This window comes from Paroedura picta, chromosome 2 (genome assembly GCF_049243985.1).
Source record: "Paroedura picta isolate Pp20150507F chromosome 2, Ppicta_v3.0, whole genome shotgun sequence".
Classification (NCBI taxonomy): Eukaryota; Metazoa; Chordata; class Lepidosauria; order Squamata; family Gekkonidae; genus Paroedura; species Paroedura picta.
The window spans coordinates 135,735,931-135,755,810 of NC_135370.1; the positions used below are offsets into that span (position 1 = coordinate 135,735,931).

The window sequence follows — 19,880 nt, forward strand, 5'->3', positions numbered from 1 at the left end:
TGCTGTTTTTTGCCATTGAACATGTATGGGTAAAAGGTATTCTCCCCCCCCCCCAAAAAAAAAAAAAAAAACCAAGACATGTCCGTGAGAATCAGTTGGGCTTTTTCTTTTTCAGCAGTTTTGTGTACTAAATCATTAGTTAATTTTAAAATCTGAAGGAATTTTTAAGTATTCTGAAGATTCAGTACTAGTGAGATACTGATTAAGAGGTGGCATGGGAATGATAGCATGCTAAACCCTAATTAGAATGTCAACCAAGTATGTGCCCATCCTAGCTCACAGCCAAGTCATATACCAGGATAATATCCAACTGATACAATTTTTAATAAGAATTGGTAAGCATCAACCTTCATGGCCATTAATTTATGCCTTACTATAAAAAGTCCGATTCGTTTACCTCAAAAACATATGCAGCTTGATAAGTGTTGTGATTAAAATAAATGCTACATTTCCAGCCCTCAAAACCTAGCCCTGACATTCAAAAGCTAGCCCTAAAGAGTTCTTAGTACTCTCTAAAAATGCTAATGCTTAGGCTTTAACAAATATTGAAGGAAACAGCACTGTGGAATACCTACAGAGTACTTGCTTATTGTCTAAACCTTGCTCACAAGTGAAATAAGAGTGTTTTCCAGTCAATTCGAGACATGCTGAGCTCCTGCCGATTTCACACACTTTTAGCAGAATTTGCTTCACATCTCGCAAAGACTACAGTCAACAGGAATGTTGCAGGCTGCAGAGCTTTCAGCACCTTTACGAAGACTAGATGCTATATGTGGCTGAAATGGAACAGAACAAAATCTCCTACTTCCATTTACTTCCACCAGAACTTGTTCCAGGCACTTGAACTGCTATATTAAATGGCCATGGCTACCACCAAAACATAAAAACATAAAAAATCGTAACACCCAATAACTTTGTCAGGTATTGTCTATACACTGAACTATAGTGCATAGAGAAGGCATACAGAAGGATGGGGAGGGCATGCAGCAATTCACAAACCCATTCAGTATCCTTTACAGCAGTCAAAATAAGTAGTCCTGGGGACCTTCTTCTCTGCAAGGACACAAAGTCTCCAAGCATTCTGCAATCACCTTTGGCTACACTGGTCAGTCATTGTTCTGTTTATCTAATGACTAAGATAGGCATCAGCAAGATTAATACTTTGCATTTAGAAAGTCATGTGTACGTCTGTATCAAGAAAGGTGGCCAACAGAAATGCAAGTAGAAAAAGTTATTAAATCACTTCTTACCAGACCATAGATGAAGTCCATCAAATCCATATGAGCACAGGTCATCACCAACTCCATTGCCTCCCCATCCTTCTCCACCTCCAGGATAAGGAGCATATCCTGATGTTGAAGCCCAGCCAACCCTCAAATGTATGGGTTCTGCTGTCAAAAACTGATCTACACGATCAATTATTAGTTCAAAGTACCACTTCTTATATTGTGCTGAGCCCTCAGCAATTCCCAGAAATATGTTTGGTCTCATACTGAAAGAAAGCAGAAAACAAGTAGTGAGTTAAATTCATTATTTGTTTTGCTCTACTTTGACCAAAACCCCAGAGGATAAAAAAGACCAAGCAAAATGGAGTTAAGTAAAGTCCAAAATTAGAACTATCATATTGTTATAATAGACAAGATAATGCACAAGATAGTTAAGAATAATTGTGGCACAAAGACATATATGAAAAATTCTGTCTGATATGATTGGCAGTAGCTATTCAGAGTTTAGGCAGAGAAACATTTTTTTCCAACCATCCAAAGGTTTTAAGTGGGGATGCTAATACGCTAAATCTGGCATTTCCTACAAGACAATGAGATAACTGCCTCTCAATAATTCCAGCATGAGCCACAATCACAGCATATTAATTTGAAAATTCTGTTTAATTATTTCTGGATGGTAACAAACAGATCTGGAAGTCCATAGAATTTAGTGATCTAACAGTGTTGGCTGATGGCTTCTCAGGCTGTGAACCCATTTCCACCAGTCCTTAATCAAGTTACAGCTGACAATTAGCAATTAATTTTAATCATTCTACAGACTAGGTCCTTGCAAGTTATAAAGCTTGCTGTAAAATTATGATTCTACCTTTCAGGATTTTGGTTGGGGAGCAACACTAATGTCACTGAAAATTGGAAAGGTCAATGTGGTGTAGTTAATACCTGTTTAGGAGGTAGAAAGATCAAGATCAAATGTCTGCTTAGCCATCCAAAGTCACTCCCAATGTAATAGTCTATCCCCCCCTCTGATACATGTGTATGTTGGTTTAGTGTCATAGGGTGCAGTCCATGCTCCTTACACCCACACTAGCTGTGGGAAATGGGCTGTTTCAGTACTTGAAAAGGCACTGGTGGGGAAGGGGACAAGAGCATGGTTTCTCCTGCACACTGGGCCTGATCAGGATTGGTTCCTTGCAGCTTTTTTAGAAGGTCAAATTCTTCCCTAAAATGCTGTCGTGGCAGCCAAAGGTCAAGCCCATGTCCATTACAATGTTTAGCTTGGCACATATTTTAATTAGTCATACTTGTAGACTGCATGAGCTCCTTCTCCTGAAATCAGTTACTCTCTTCACTGTATTTTCTTGTTGATAACTGAATGTTGCTTTGAACACACCTAAGGAACCTGACTCAGTGCCCTATTAATGATTTGCAAGCAAAAGGGAACATTAGACAAAAGAGCAGGATGCAGTGTAGCATAAACAGTTTTAAGACCTGAATAACAATATTGTAAGCTGCTGTTTCTAGTCCTTTTATACATATTTTGCTGTCAAGTCACAATCAATTTATGGTGACCTCATACAATTTTCAAGGCAAGAGACATTCAAATGTGGCTTGCCATTGTTTGGTCCTGGTATTCTTTTATGGTCTCCCTCCAAATACAGACTAGGGCAGATCCTGCTTAGCTTCTGGGATCTACCAAGATCTGGCTAGACTGGATTATTCAGGTCAAAAATATAGAAACCATTTAGAACATCAAAAGGTCTCAGACAGATGTCCTGAGAGGTGGCATATAAATTTCTAAATAAATAAAACCTCATAAAATACAAGCTATAACATATATATGATACCTTGTTACATCATTCACCAGCCGTGTTTGCATGAGTAGATCTCTTCGAGGGAGAAGATTATCACAGATTAAATTCTGATTGGCACGTACTGCTACGCCATTACACAGACAGAGGGAGCAAAGCACTTCAAGAACCTAGAAGAAATAATTAGTTGTTGGACAACATTCACTACACACACATGCAATGATGTTGTCCAGAATTCAGTGCTTGTGGTTGTTTGAACATTTCTTAATAGCTTTGGATGATTCCTCAATAGAATTAATTATTGGGAAACTGTTCCGTTCTAGTATTAATCAGAGTTTTCTCAAGATAACATAGCTGTGAGTTGGCTGAAGGACAGTGAGCAATTTTTCTCTGTCTGGAGATCTGATGTGAGCCTGGTGGATCTAGTGACCTATTATAAGACTCTTGAATCAGTGCTCAACTTTTGTATTTGTAAATATAGTAGAAATACAAATAAACCATAACACCTCCAATTTTATTACCTCCAAAAAGAACCTACTCTAGGTTGTATTGCTTATTTGTCCTTCAAAGAAATCCAAGCCTTTATAGTCTCAAAGAGAAAACATATTTTTAAAGTGAGAACAGCCAAGTTGATTCAGAGATTTGAACAATAATTGAATAACAACAGCAAACAAATTACAAAGTACTTCTTATTGAAAAGAGTCACATAAACTTTATTGTTACTATGTTTTTACATGGCTTCCAAGCAGAAATAAAACAAAAGTTAATTACTTGTAAAACAGCGGTCAAAATGGTTACAAAAGAAATAATTTAAAGTTGGGGAAATTTAAGAGAAAACAGCTGGAAAACCCATTTTGAGGTGATGGCAATTTTTAACTAACAAAGGGTTTCCCTAATCCAGGATCTTAAATCCACTCCAAACTGCACTTTCAGATCTTGACATAGTTTAATTACAGTTTAATCAAAGTTAAGCTACACTTGGACATCTATAAAATTCTTAACATCTGTTATGGTGGAAAGGGCTAATTGGCTCTATGGAGGGCTCTGTGGTTGGTAGAGGATATTCCTGCTACTTTCTTAATAGGGAGCCTGTCAATATGGCTGAACTTAATGTCTGCTTGTAAAAGAATCCTGAATTTCACAACCAGAGAGAACAGCATTTTTTTATTGAGTGCAGAACAGATTTCCATCAATATTTGTTAACTTCCTTTGATAATACAATATATAGGTAAAATTATAAAGACCCATTCACTTCTTCTATAAATTATCCTGCAGACCAGTAACACTTCATTTGCCAAGCATACCTTATAGTTGCGTCCATGTTTATCCAGCAGTGAAATGATAGTTTTTATATGACCTTCTTCTATCAAATTTAAAGCCTCTGGGCTTTCAATCAAGATGCAATGCAAGACTTCCAAAATACCTGTAGGAATGCCACAGGCACAGAGATAGTTTTGACATTTAAAGCAAAATCAAACAAACCAACAGTTCAAAAACTTGGGGGAAAATAATACCCTAAAGGGAAAGGAAGAAAATATTTCCATATTTTTTGGTCTACCAAATCTTCAACCTGCAAAGAATGAAAGACTTTGAAAAAGACTTTGGGGAGCACGAGACAGTTATAGAACCTAGGCTTATACAAGTTGCAGTTGAATTATGGTGACACTGTAGGCTTTTCAAGAGATGAACAGAGGTGGCTTGCCATTATCTGCTCCTGTGTAGCAACCTTAGACTTCCTTGATGGTTTCCCATCCAAGCACTAATTCGGGCTAACCCTGCCTAGCTTCTGATGAGACTGGAATCCTGAGCCATCCTGGACAGGATAACTTAGGCTTAGGTTTTCAAAATCAATGTCTACATACAATTAAGACTTATTTTACTCCTGCTATCTGTAACATAGGATGACCAAGTCATTATCATTTTAGATCAAATACCAAAAGTCCCACAACAAATACATGCTTATATAAATGTCAAGGAAAAAGTTACCCAAACATATACTACAACATCTTCTTTTATAGAATTGTAAATAAAAATGTTTAGTTCAGCTGAAATCCAGTACAAATCCACACCGTTTAATGCAAAGACTCATTCCTGATTTTATCAAAGGCTTCCCTGTCAATCCAGTCCAACTCACCAGCCACTCTACGAAGCTCTCACCATCTTCCACATTTTTAAAATATGACTGCCCTGACCACCTCACCACAGAATCTTTGCATTAAATTGTTTTATCTTGTTTGTTCCCTCAGGCAGGCATCTAGACAGGAGGATTACCAACTTTGGGTTGGGAAATTCCTGGATATTTGTGAATAGATCCAAGGAATGGCAGGCTTTGCAGCAAGATAGTACTACAGTGAGGCATAATCCCCTTTCCATCCTACAAAGTAGCAATTTTTCCCCCATGGAACGGATCTCTGTGGTCTGGTGACCAGTTATCATTCAGGGAGATCTCCAGGCAGCACCTAGAGATTGGAACCTTACTGGACAACAGGCCTATATCTTTTCTCTATAAACAAATAATAAACACCAGTAAAGAAATAGTCACTGATATTACAGAACTAAAATCTAGTATTTATTTCTGAAATATTATTTGAATCATGATAAAGGTTCATCTCTCATACCCAAGCCTTTAATATTCAATCCCTTTGAAGGGATACCATTAAAGTTTAATTTTTATGCATAAAATGGTCCAAGGGCCTAATTTACTGGGTAATCTTTGGGTCCCTCAGCTCTGATATAACAGGAAATAAAATAACAAGCACCAATATTCTTCTTTATAAATTCAAATATCTTACCTGAAGATGATTCTAATCTGTCCAATTTACTAATTAGCCAATCTAAGTTGTTAGAAAATTGGGCACAGTTATTTCTGTTACCACAAATAAGAGCAGCTGAAAGAAAGATTTCAGATCATCAGTCAACTCTAGATAGAAATACTTCACATCTCAAATAATATAATTTTATTATGCCTTTTCCAAAGACATCCTGATGATCCATTTTATTACTTATTCATGACAGATAATTAGAGCATCCAGTGGGGATAATTCATTAATATAGGCCAAGAAGGAACCAAATTGTACTGAATTAACATTATTCACAAATATCTTTTAAGTTGTTCCAGCAATCTCCATTAAGAAGTGTTTATACAAATACCTGTAACAAACTAACATTCAATCCACACTGCTAATTCCTTATTCCAGAATTACAGAGCAGGCATATTAGGAATGTCTGAAATTGTCTTTCTCTTTCCAGGCAAATATTGAAAATGTTATTTTTAGAATCAAAAGATTTTGTACATGATTCAGATTGTACTGAAGTATTAATCAAGTGTTGCTTCTTGTCTCAGGCACACCCCTCCCAATGAAAGCATGGTTTAACTAGTTTATTAATTTGTTAAACTGACTTAAATCATAATTTAAATATGCTACCATATTTAGTTGGGTAGGCTGTTCTAGGCAGTGGTTGCCTTCATTGGACAAACCCACCCTGACTCCAAACTCAGTCAGCATCTTCTGCCCATAAAAAAATAAACACTATGCTATCACAAAGCAGGTATAAAATGTGTCCTCTAGAGCCTGACCAGGGACCACCCCTCTCAAAAAAGTCCCTCTTGACCCCAGAAGATTCAGCTAATCCAATGATGTTTAAAGGGAGGGAGGATGGATCAGGAACCATAAAATAGATTACTATTATTGTTCCACAGGATGCCTCATTATGTGCATGAAAATGGAAAATTTAGCCACTTTCATTAGGCTAAGATAAAGAGAGCCTTTGGAATTACTAGCTTCACTACTTACGACAGCTATCAGGTTGATAACACTGTCAAGGGGGAAAATCACAAATATGTAGAAATTGGGTATGAGATGGTAATCTGTCAAATCAGGTGGCTGTACCCTCTTCTAGATTTCCTTCATTCTAATGTGCTAATAACCTTCTTCATTGTCAACTTGCTCTCCTCGCCATTGCTCATCTTTTCACACAGATACATAATTTTTACTGACTCTCAAAAAGAAAAACAACCCTTCTTTTTCAAATGGCAAGAAAATGATTTTGACTTTGTGGCCCTATGTCTACTTTAAAAAAGTAGAAAAGCTAGATTTCGAAGCTCTGACTCTCAAAAACTTTGGAAATCTTGGTCTGAAGATACTACAGGACTTGAATCTATCTCTTCTACTGAAGACCTATGACTACCCACCTGAAATGCTCTTCATAAAAAAGGAACCTTAATTAAGGAACCTTAATAATAACAATAATAATAATAACAACAATAACAATAACAATAACAATAACAATAACAATAACAATAACAATAACAATAACAATAACAATAACAATAATAATAATAATAATAAGCCATTTATTGGCCAGGCTCCCCTAAACATCAAAACGGAATGATAAAGTTGTCTATGTTACATGTAAAAATAAGTAGAATGTTCTTGCTCTGGCTGGAATGAAGCATTTGAAAATATTATCTTTACAACAAAGATTGAGAAACAAAAATAAATAAATCAGATTCTTATTTTCATATATATTTTCCTTAAATATATTTGTTTAATTTATATTACTCCCATGTAAGAATAACTTATGCAGGCAATACATGTTTAATCTACAGCATTTTTATCAAAATGCTGCTTACTGATTTCTGCTCTCTATGATGCAAATTTATTTAAAATAACTTCAAAAATAGTTTAATGGTATTTTTATTTGTTCACTTTATTGTTATTTATTAAGATGAGAACTTATCCTATTGGCAGTTTAATTTTCCAGCTGATAGCTGCAGAACTCACCTAGCAATTTGTAGAGAAGATTCAAAATTTCTTTCCATGCTGTACCACTTTCCTCTCTGCCAACCCCTGTAAAATTAGCAGTACTATAGTAGATGTTTAAACGATCAATGCAGTTCAACACCAGCGCGAGCATTCCCTGAAAAGATGCCACAGACAACAATATGTTTACAAGTCTGGAAGTGTATTCCTTCACAGTTTTAATTGTGTAGTAAGAGAAATAGAGTAATGAGCTTAACATATATAATATAATAAAACTTGAAAATATTGTCTATGTAGAACATCTAAACCTAAAGTACTGTTGTGCAGTACTGGCAAGTTTCTTTGAAAATCAGAATATAAGCGCATCATGATACGAAAATGCAATACTGTATTGTCTAGAAACTGAATAATCATTTCAAATCAGAAACAGACTATTTCTATTCATGGTCAACTAAATCAGATTAAAAGTACATCTTTGCGGTTTGAAATGATGCCATCAGCCATGCTCTCTGGGCGATATCTTTAAATACCCACAGCCCAACGCCTGTCTATATGTGGAAATTCATCTGTGGTGGACCTGCCCCACTATGTTTTGGTTTGTCCCCTGTACTCCGAATCCAGGGTCAAATTCGTTGCCAAGTTACTACCGAACTCATACCCCACTTCTGATCTCGACAAAGTCACCTATCTGTTATCAGATGTCGACCTCTATATTTCATATAGGGTGGCACTTTTTGTTCAGGAAGATCTGAGCCAAAGCTTTTTTACAGGAGTCCCCACTTTGATACACCATACTTTTCTTATTGTAACTCAGTAGCCCTCGTTTACAATTTTATGTATGCAATACTGGAGAAATATAGTTTTATTCGTATTTGTACCATATTGTTTTTAATTATGCTTTGTAATGGCCTTTGGCTATATACAGTAAATATATATACATATTGTATCAGATTAAAAGTATAGAAATACTGAAATTAAAAGTCTTGCTTAAAAGTTTTTCAAATCCATTCATACTGGGCAGATTTTGAAGCAGGCCTCAAGCTTGGTCATTTTCTTGTGCTTCGCTCCCCATTGTATCTTGTATTTGGGATGTTTCTGTGAATCATTAGAACTTTGCAAGCATTGTTGGATTTCAGACCAGATATTTCTTCATATGGTGTGTAACCCATTAAAAACCTGTGCACAACTGAACACATGAAACTGCCCTTTACTGAATGAGACCTTTGGTCCATCAAGATCTGTACGGTCTACTCAGAATAGCAGCAGAACCCCAGGGTCATAGGTGAACACTGTCAGGATCTGTCTGGTTGCCAGCTTCCTGCCATGACCATTTGGTATTGTCATTTGTCAGTGTCCCTTGTCATTCTGTATATCGTCATCTGCTAGCATGGTCTTGGAAAGTTAACTGATTGTAACAGCATTGCTTTGCATTGCTTGCTTGTTTGTTTAGTCTAATTGATAATTTTCTCTGGGGAGGATGGCAGCGAATTGGTGAGGCAGCGAATTGGTGAGGCAGGCCTTGAGTGAGTCTTGCACTAATGATGTCATGTGCACCTGGGTGCAAGACTAGTTTGTGTGCTTTTGCTGGAAAAAAGGAAATTCCCACCTGTGGTCAGTTGGGGATGAGGTTTCTGGAGCTATATTAATGAATTGCCTGTCCATTCAGTTTCGGGGGGGGGGAATCATGAGCTTTGTATCAACTGCTTTTGTTACTAATGCCCAGAGTGCTCACTGAGAAAACCAAGAGGGACCTGACACACACACGAACACATGAAGCTGCCTTTTACTATCAGACCTTTGGTCCATCAAGATATGCATGGTCTACTCAGACAGGCAGCAGCTCTCCAGGATGTCAGGCAGAGACCTTTTATATTACCTACTACCTGATCCCCTAAACTGGAAATATCAGGGACTGTACCTGGAACCTTATTCAACCAACGAGATGTTCTGCCCCAAGCCACAGCTGTAACTTTGTGGACTGTGATTGTTGTAATGAATGTGCACCAAGGAAGAATAGGCTGCAGAGCCTTTATCACAAAACTAGTAAAAGAGCCCATTGTAACGATAATACAATGGGCGCTAGAATCTGGGGGATAGGGAGGGACAGGGCAGCGCGGGGCAAGGAAGCTCACCTTAGAGAGGGCGGGCAGCGGCGGCGTGGCATCCTCGGGCGCTCTGCGGGCCGTTGGCGTCCATGTTCCGAAGGCGCCAAAGGTCTTCCGAAGATTTTAAAAGGGGAGTCCCTGCCAGCGGCGCGCAGGCCGGCTGGCAGGGGCTCCCTGCCCGGCGGTCTGACGCGGCAAGAGGCGCTTTGCGCCTCTCGCTGCGTCAGACCGCCGGGCAGGGAGCCCCCGCCAGCCGGCCTGTGCGCCGCTGGCAGGGACTCCGTCGGGCGGCGGCTTGATGGGCAGGGCGGCTTGACGCGCAGGGAGCCCCCGGCAGCCGCGCTCCGCGCAACTGCCGGGGGCTCCCTTGTGGGGCGGCCTGATGCAGCGAGAGGCGCTTTGCGCCTCTCGCCGCATCAGGCCGCCGGGCAGGGAGCCCTCCGCGCGACTGCCGGGGGTTCTCTCGGGTGGCGGCCTGACGATTGTCTGTCATGAGGAAGGGTCCAATCCGGACCCTTCCTCATCCCGGACACAGCCCGCCCCAGGAGGGCTTACTGCTTTATTTAGTCCGTGGCGCCCGTGGCGCCACGGGCAGTGTACAGATGTGCAGAACACCACAAGGAATGCAAAGATCCCCTACCTTTTACATGCTAATAACCTCTGGCCTACTTCCTGAAGAAGCAAAAGCTCTCTTTCCTCTGAGAATTTGCTGCTTGAAGGTAAGGGAAGGTGATCTAGATATGAACAAGAATATTGTAGCCATAGGTTTGGAACAACCATCCTGAGGCCTGGCAAGCTCCTGACAAGAAATAGGCAGTGACTAGGTAGAGCCTTTTGTGGCGCAGAGTGGTAAGGCAGCAGACATGCAGTCTGAAAGCTCTGCCCATGAGACTGGGAGTTCAATCCCAGAATCTGGCTCAAGGTTGACTCAGCCTTCTATCCTTCCAAGGTTGGTAAAATGAGTACCCTGCTTGCTGGGGGGTAAACGGTAATAACTGGGGAAGGCACTGGCAAACCACCCCGTATTGAGTCTGCCATGAAAAACACTAGAAGGCGTCACCCCAAGGATCAGACATGAACCAATGCTTCCACAGGGGATACCTTTACCTTTAGCTAACTAAAGATGTAGCAGAGAAAGGCTCTGAGAGTGGGGACTAACTGAGACTGGGGGAACCATTTTCCAACAACAGCCTCTCACCTCAAGTTATCAAAGTGTTTCTGCAAGGTCCTGGCCAGTCCTTGATAAGTATGAGGAATACATATGTGTGATAGCATAACATGTTAGTCATAAGTTTGAAGGGATCTCCCAGATCATCCAGTCCAACCCCCCACACAATGCAATAAATATTACTTTGCAATTAAGACAATATAGGCCACACATTATTCTTTTTATGATAATACCTTGCAAGGTATATAAAGGGCCAGTAGACTTGATCTCCCCTTGAGCTCATGACACACAGAATACACTAGAATACAAGACCTAGAAAGGTACTGCTTTTTAAAAAAATGCCAAGCCTCTTGTTTTCGCTCTACACTGTCTTAAATAATGAGATGGTCAGGGAAAGGGAATACATGAGCCACATTGAATCGTTACATGACTGGACAATATCATTTCACAGTGCCTGACTCTTAACAACCCCCTAAAAGTAAATGGAGAAGATTAATTAAAACTGCATGTTAAAAGCATTTCTATAAGATAAAATCTCTGCTGCTTGTGGTTGTCAAATCTATTTGTTATATACAGATAAAACCATTGTCCTAACCTCTTCTTTGAATAGATTTTGTCTATTCTTGAGAGAACGAAGTTTGTTCTGTTTATCTTCATGTTCTAGCTCTTCTTCTGGAGGCAGAAAATATGTAATCAAGTCTTGCAGAGTCTGCAGTACCTCTTCAATAGGCAGAGTGATGGGAGTTCTGTTATTTCCACTAAGAATCAATAGAAAGGTTAAAAAGTGTCATTGAAGAAAATTAGTAATAATCATCATTGTGATCAAAACTCAAAATAAAATAGTTTCAGTTCTGAACACAGCTCCTATTTTGCATGGAATATTTGATAGTACCTAGTTTCAAGCTGGACAATCTAAAATGAAGAATTATGAGATTCTATTTTTCAAGGGTGCTTCTCTTTGAAGTGTTAAGGTGTGCAGAGTCTGGGACATGGAACACATCATTACTTCAGTGAATGATAGAAAACCATTATACAAACTTTAATAGAAACTTTAATAGAAAATAAATAGATTTATTTTTAACTGGTGTGTTATAAACAGAATTATTCCAAATAATACAATGCAACCTACTTCCAGCAGTTAATACAGTTAAGTTCAGACTGGAAACTTGAACAGCATGATACAAAACCCACAAGGTTACATAATTTACCATACCTTATAAACTGACTAAATAATCTTGTTGTGTTGCGAATAATTCGAGCAGCCTGAGATTCTTCATGCTGACATCTTTGTAATGTGAGACCATCATCCATATGTCCTTCTTGGTGCAATATAACCTACGAACAATACCCATAATAAATAATAAATAAATGTTTCATAAATAATATGTCATTCATGCTTTCAAGTACTAAGCACTGAACATGGGCACAAACCAAAAAATTCTAGTTCACTTTGAAGTTTGAGGTATTTCCAAACCCATCCCCAAACCCAGAAGCCCCAAAATGAACTGTTCAAGTTTGGTCTCATCTGTTTCACTTCTAAGCTGGGCCCCGAGTACATATCTTTAACCCTCCCCCCGCTCCGGAGGAGCGGGAGGAATAAAGGAGTAAGGGCAAGTGGGGAGGAGTTAGGGCGGGCCCTGTCCGGGATAAAAACTCGGAGGGCCCAATCAGGAGCCGCTTCGCGGCTCCTGATTGGGCCCTCCGAGTGTCACTCGAGGGCCAAGCAGCCAATGGGGAGCCACGCAAAGCGCGGCTCCCCATTGGCTGGTTGGCCCAGCCTCGCCTGGGCCGGCCGGGGAGTTGCCGCTAAGAGGAAGAAGGCGTCCGGAGCGGTAAGTCCTCCGGCCGGCTTCCCCTCACCCAGGGAGTCTTCTGCCGGGCCCTGGGGCAGGCTCGCCTGCCCTTGGGCCCGCCAGAAGGCCACGAAGCCCACTCCCGAAGTCCCGAGCCTTCTGCCAGGCCCTGGAGCAGCTGAGCCTGCTCCTAGGCCTGGCAGTAGGCCGCTCAGCCCACCGCCCCCGTCCCGAGCCTTCTGCCAGGCCCTGGGGCAGCCGAGACTGCTCCTAGGCCCGGCAGTAGGCCTCAAAGCCTGCCGCCACTTTCCCGAGCCTTCTGCCAGGCCCTAGAGCAGCCGAGCCTGCCCCTGGGCCCAGCAGAAGGTCCCAAGGCCACCTACTTTCCTCTGTTCCTCCCTTCCTCCCAGCATTCCCTTTGCCCTTCCCTTCCTCCCAGCATTCACTTTGTTTTTCCCTTTCTCCCTCTCTTCCATCTGCCTCTTTCTGGCTACCTGTTTCTCTCCCTCTTCTTCTGTCTCTATCTTCCTCCCTTTCTTTCTGTCTTTCTGTCTCTCTCCTTTTCCTCCTTCCTTCGCCCCATCCCTCCACCCACCCATCATGCTAGGGCCCGCTGTATTTTGCCCACAGCGGGCTTAATATCTAGTATATAAATAAAAGCCTATACCTTGAATGAAGTTTGTTGGTCTTAAAGGAGCCACTGGACTCCAACTTTGTTCTAATGCCAAAATTACATAATTATTCAAGAGGATTGTTCTGTGTGTGCACTGTTACTTAGAAAATTGTTAGGGACTGTGCTCTATACTATGGTGTATTGTTTGCTGTAAGTTGGCTCCTTCTATGTAATTTTGCATTATTTAAAGACTCTGGTTAACATTTATGCCTTTGTTCAGTTCTGTTTGTAGACTTCGGGTTGGTTCTACAACCAAATCCTATTTCGTTGTTTACTAAATATTCCATCCTGTGAATTGTATTGACTCACTCTGTGAAATCCACCTTGAGTCCCAGTGTGAAATGAACACTATAAATAATGTAAATAAATATAAATAAAATATAAACCATATAATAAAGACAATGAACACATTCAATGCACCTTAAAGGGCAATCTTCTCTCAAAGCCATGCCTTTGTCACATTCTTCTTTTGTATCTCTAATCTGAATGAATTCTTATTTTGTTTACCTTCCTTTTCAGTGGTCCCAAACGCACTGTTTTAGCATCCTGTGCTTTGTAAGTCAGCCACAGAGTGCTGGCTACATGCTGTACAAAGCAAATGGAATCACCATACTTTATTTCAGGAACTCCCATGCCATCAATATCACGCTTATGAGCAGAATCCAGTTTTTCCTTTATCCCCAGAATTAAAAAGAGAAAGCAATATTAAAACGATACCAGGAGGTTTTATCACAGAATTAGACATCAAAAATAATCTACAAACATATCACAAAGAAGGCAAAAAATAGTTTCAATGTCAATAAAGAAGAACAAACAGGGATCAGTGAGGATCATGGGAGAATTCACTCTACAGCCTGCTCAGACTCAGTTTTGCCACAATGGTGGCTGTATCCCCATCCGCCCAACCCCATAATTGCTTGCTCCCCTCATAGCCTGCCCAAACTCAGCTTCACTGTAAAGGCAGTTCAACCCTGTCCCATCCAACTCTAAGTTAACTGCATTAATGGTCCAGCCACAATGAGTAGTTTTGTCTGCACTTACACAGACAATCCTCTTGTAGTTTGAGGAATTTAACCTCACCTCTATTTTTTTCAGATTTTCCTCCAAACCTGAGGAATGCTCCAAGTTAGTTGAAAAATTGTTCTGACAGTGTGGTCCCAATCCACAGATTTAAGTACTAAACTCAATTTAAACTACTGGTACTTGCATCTAAAAGCCCCTACTGCCTCCTCCCATATAAAACTTATCTGGATATTGATACCTGCTTTGCAGGCCCATTCTCAGTTGGCTGTCAGGGGTGGTGTACTCCACAGCAGAACTTTCTCCTCAACTATCCCATAGTCTGTCCAAACAAAATATTTTTTCTTAACTGGGCTTCACAACTGGGAAAGAAGCACCTGGGAGAGGAGCTACAGGAATAATATCAGTATGAGGTGCCAGGAAGACCTGAATACCATAACTGCATGTTCTTTTTCCTTTTCAGGATCAGCTCCAATAACTACTTTAAAAAATATATATGGAGCTTGATTTGAATTTAAAGAACTGTTATGCTCAACTAAGCCATGACATGAATAATCTATCAAAGAAAAATGTTCCTAGAGGACTTTAACCAAAGACCTTTACTTCTTTTTTAAATTATTTGTGTGACAGAATTTATACAGACCCAGTATCTTTTTTCATGTTTGATATATGCCAAAATACTTTTGAGAAGTTACAAAATTTTGTGTGGCTAACCTTCAGGAATTGATTTACCTTTGATACTCTGAAACAAAAGGAGGTTGATTTTGTGTCAGCCTTCTCTTTGTCTACCAAGACAAGCCCTTGGTCTTCTGTTAGAGCTAAAAATTGTCCTGTTGTAATATGTCGAAGGCGAAAAGGCTGTCCCCAGCGAATGTTACTCCCACTCCAGCTTAAGGAAAAAAGAAAATAGTTTATGTAGGGGGGAAAATGAAAACATTTTAAAACAAATTAGGAATACCATCAATGACTGGTGAATCCCATAGTCCAACAGAGGACATGATACACACAAACCATAGGCCACCTGTTCCCATTAAAAATAGAAAACAGTTATAGAGGCTGTGGAATAACTCAGCTCCTACTTAGGAAGGCACATAGAGACAGTGGACCATGACTCTCACTTGGTACATTCTCCTGCCTGTCCTATTTATGGTTTCCAGTCATGGCCTGGGAGAGGGGATATGTGAAGCAGCCATTGGTGACAGCATGATATCACTTCTGGAAAAAAACGTGATGATGTTAAGTCTCAGAATTGCTGGGAAGCTGGTGGTAAAACCATGGCGTTTCCAGCAATTTCTACAGAGAACTGATGTCACGTGAGTTTTTCATGGAAGCGATGTCATTTCATTAGTCCAGCAGCCATTTAAAAAACATTATAATGAGAAGTAGCTCACATTTCTCATCCTGGCTCAGGTTTTTATGATGCCCATCTTCTCCTTTGGCAGGTTAGCTAAATGGACTTTTCCCCACTGTAACCCAGTTCCTGTTTTTCCTGACTCTTCCTGTCGTAGAAATAAACAGTTTGTCTCAATTTCAGGGTTTCTACTAACAACGGTATAATTGAACCAAAACACCTAACTTTTAGACCAAATTAATTTCCATGAGAAAGAATCAAATCTGCCTCCATTGAAATAAAAGACCCCAACTTGCTCAGAAAGATAAATAATTTACTGTTCACTATTTCTTTTTTAGCCTTTTGGTATTAATATTTTAATTTATTTCAAGATATTTTACCACTGAAGCTCTACCTGGGCCTACACCACTACATTTTCTACCTGGAACACCTAATTGTTAGTCACAGCCAGTTTAAGGTGACCAGATTGTCCCATTTTTGGAGGGACATCTGGGAATACCTGGCAAATCATACTTATGTTGAAATTATATATATATATATATATATATATATATATATATATATATATATATATATATATATATATTATATATATCCCCCTTCAAGGATCGCTGCCTTGTTGTGGCAAGGGGGCTTGCGTAGTTCAGTGAAGCTATGAGCTATACCGTGCAGGGCCACCCAAGACGGACAGGTCATAGCTGAGAGCTCTGACAAAAGGTGATCCACTGGAGAAGGAAATGGCAAACCACTCCAGTATCTTTGCCATGAAAACTCTATGGACAGTTCCAATAGGCATAACGATATGACGCCGGAAGATGAGCCCCTCAGGTCGGAAGGTGTCCAATATGCTACTGGGGATGAGCAGACGGCTAGTACGAGTAGCGCCAGAATGAATGAAGCGACTGGGCCAAAGCCGAAAGGACGCTCAGTTGTGGAAGTAACTGGTGGCGGAAAGACAGTCCGATGCTGTAAAGATTTTTATTCCATAGGAACCTGGAACGTCAGATCCATGAATCAAGGTAAGCTGGACGTGATCAAACAAGAAATGACAAGACTGAACATCGACATTTTAGGAATCAGTGAACTAAAATGGACAGGAATGGGTGAATTTAATTCAGATGACAATCAGGTATACTACTGTGGACAAGAATCTCGCAGAAGAAATGGAGTAGCCTTCATAATCAATAAGAGAGTAGGAAAAGCAGTCTTGGGATACAATCCCCAAAATGACAGAATGATCTCAGTTCGAATCCAAGGCAAACCTTTCAACATCACAGTGATCCAGGTCTATGCCCCAACCACTGCTGCTGAAGAGGATGAAGTTGATCAGTTCTATGAAGCCCTACAACACCTTCTAGAAGCAACGCCAAAAAATGATGTGCTTATCATCATGGGGGACTGGAATGCTAAAGTAGGAAGCCAAAAGATAACCGGGATAACAGGCAAGTTTGGCCTTGGAGTACAAAATGAAGCAGGGCACAGGCTGGTAGAATTTTGTCAAGAGAATACAATGGTCATAGCAAACACTCTTTTCCAACAACCCAAGAGACGACTCTACACATGGACATCACCAGACGGTCAACACAGAAATCAGATTGACTATGTGCTCTGCAGCCAAAGATGGAAAAGTTCTATCCAGTCAATAAAAACAAGACCAGGAGCTGATTGTGGCTCAGATCATGAGCTTCTTGTTGCAAAATTTAGGCTTAAATTGAAGAAAGTAGGGAAAAGCACTAGGCCACTCAGGTATGAACTAAATCATATCCCCGATGAATACACAGTAGAGGTGACAAATAGATTTAAGGAATTAGATCTGATAGACAGAGTGCCTGAAGAACTATGGACGGAGGTTCGCAACATTGTACAAGAGGTAGCAACTAAAACCATCCCAAAGAAAAAGAAATGCAAGAAATCAAAATGGCTGTCTGAGGAAGCTTTACAAATAGCTAAGGAGAGAAGGGAAGTGAAAGGCAAGGGAGAAAGAGAAAGATACACCCAATTGAATGCAGAATTCCAGAGAAAAGCTAGAAGAGATAAGAATTCCTTCTTAAATGAACAGTGCAAACAAATAGAAGAAAACAATAGAATGGGGAGGACCAGAGATCTTTTCAAGAAAATTGGAGATATGAAGAGAACGTTTCATGCAAAGTTGGGTATGATAAGGGACCAAAATGGTAGGGACCTCACAGAAGCAGAAGAGATTAAACAAAGGTGGCAAAATTATACAGAACAACTATACAAGAGCGAGCTTAACATCCCTGATGACCTCAGTGGGGTAGTTACTGACCTGGAGCCAGACATCCTGGAATGTGAAGTCAAATGGGCCTTAGGAAGTCTGAGCAACAATAAAGCTAGTGGTGGTGACAGCATTCCAGTTGAACTATTCAAAATCTTAAAGGACGATGCAGTAAAAGTGCTACACTCAATATACCAGCAAATTTGGAAAACTCAACAATGGCCACAGGATTGGAAAAGGTCAGTTTACATTCCAATCCCAAAGAAGGGCAATGCCAAAGAATGTTCAAACTACCGCACCATTGCACTAATTTCTCATGCTAGCAAAGTTATGCTCAAAATCCTACAAGCTAGGCTCCAGCAATATGTGGACCGAGAACTTCCAGAAGTACAGGCAGGATTTCGAAGAGGCAGAGGAACTAGAGATCAAATTGCCAACATACGCTGGATCATGGAGAAAGCTAGGGAGTACCAGAAGAACGTCTACTTCTGCTTCATTGACTATGCTAAAGCCTTTGATTGTGTGGAACACAACAAATTGTGGCAAGTTCTTAAAGAGATGGGAATACCAGAGCATCTTATTTGTCTCTTGAGAAATTTATATGCAGGTCAAGAAGCAACAGTGAGAACTGAACATGGAATCACGGATTGGTTCAAAATTGAGAAAGGAGTTCAGCAAGGCTGTATACTGTCGCCTTGCCTATTTAACTTGTATGCAGAGCACATCATGAGAAATGCGGGATTAGAGGAGTCACAAATTGGGATCAAGATTTCAGGGAGAAATATCAACAACCTCAGATATGCAGATGATACCACTCTAATGGCAGAAAGTGAAGAGGAACTAAAGAGCCTGTTGATGCGGGTGAAGGAGGAGAGTGCAAAAGTTGGCTTGAAACTCAACATCAAGAAAACAAAGATCATGGCATCCGGCCCTCTCAATTCCTGGCAAATAGATGGGGAAGAAATGGAGATAGTGACAGATTTTATTTTCCTGGGCTCCAAGATCACTGCAGATGGGGACTGCAGCAAAGAAATTAAAAGACGCTTGCTTCTGGGGAGGAAAGCTATGGCAAATCTAGACAGCATCCTAAAAAGCAGAGACATCACCCTGCCAACAAAAGTGCGTTTAGTCAAGGCTATGGTCTTCCCAGTTGCAATGTATGGCTGCGAAAGTTGGACCATAAGGAAAGCCGAGCGTGAAAGAATTGAGGCTTTTGAACTCTGGTGCTGGAGAAGACTCTTGCGAGTCCCTTGGACTGCAAGGCGAACAAACCGGTCAGTCCTAGAGGAGATCAACCCTGACTGCTCTTTAGAAGGCCAGATCCTGAAGATGAAACTCAAATACTTTGGCCACCTCATGAGAAGGAAGGACTCCCTGGAGAAGAGCCTAATGCTGGGAGCGATCGAGGGCAAAAGAAGAAGGGGACGACAGAGAATGAGGTGGCTGGATGGAGTCACTGAAGCAGTAGGTGCAAACTTAAATGGACTCCAGGGAATCGTAGAGGACAGGAAGGCCTGGAGGATCATTGTCCATGGGGTCGCGATGGGTCGGACACGACTTCGCACATAACAACAACAATAATATATATATATTATTTTTGCATTCTATGAAACTTTTTGTTGCTACATATAGAACAAATTTTTAATCAAGACCCCCCCCCCCCGGTCAATGGTGTCTCGCTTTACCAATGTTGAAATCTGGTCACCTTAAGCCAATTACAATCCCATCAGATTCTGC

At 40.6% G+C, this 19,880-nt stretch overlaps 1 protein-coding gene across 1 annotated transcript in view; it reads right to left on the reverse strand.

Annotated features, from left to right (window-relative positions):
- Positions 1-19,880, reverse strand: part of RYR3 (ryanodine receptor 3) — a 367,896-nt gene that overhangs the window by 235,282 nt on the left and 112,734 nt on the right. The window contains exons 10-18 of the mRNA XM_077322945.1: positions 15,289-15,445; positions 14,044-14,208; positions 12,284-12,405; positions 11,666-11,828; positions 7,819-7,954; positions 5,827-5,922; positions 4,339-4,457; positions 3,071-3,204; positions 1,251-1,492 (exon numbers count right to left, since the gene is read on the reverse strand). Coding sequence (XP_077179060.1) covers positions 1,251-1,492; positions 3,071-3,204; positions 4,339-4,457; positions 5,827-5,922; positions 7,819-7,954; positions 11,666-11,828; positions 12,284-12,405; positions 14,044-14,208; positions 15,289-15,445 — 1,334 coding nt within the window. The remainder of the gene's footprint in view (positions 1-1,250; positions 1,493-3,070; positions 3,205-4,338; positions 4,458-5,826; positions 5,923-7,818; positions 7,955-11,665; positions 11,829-12,283; positions 12,406-14,043; positions 14,209-15,288; positions 15,446-19,880) is intronic.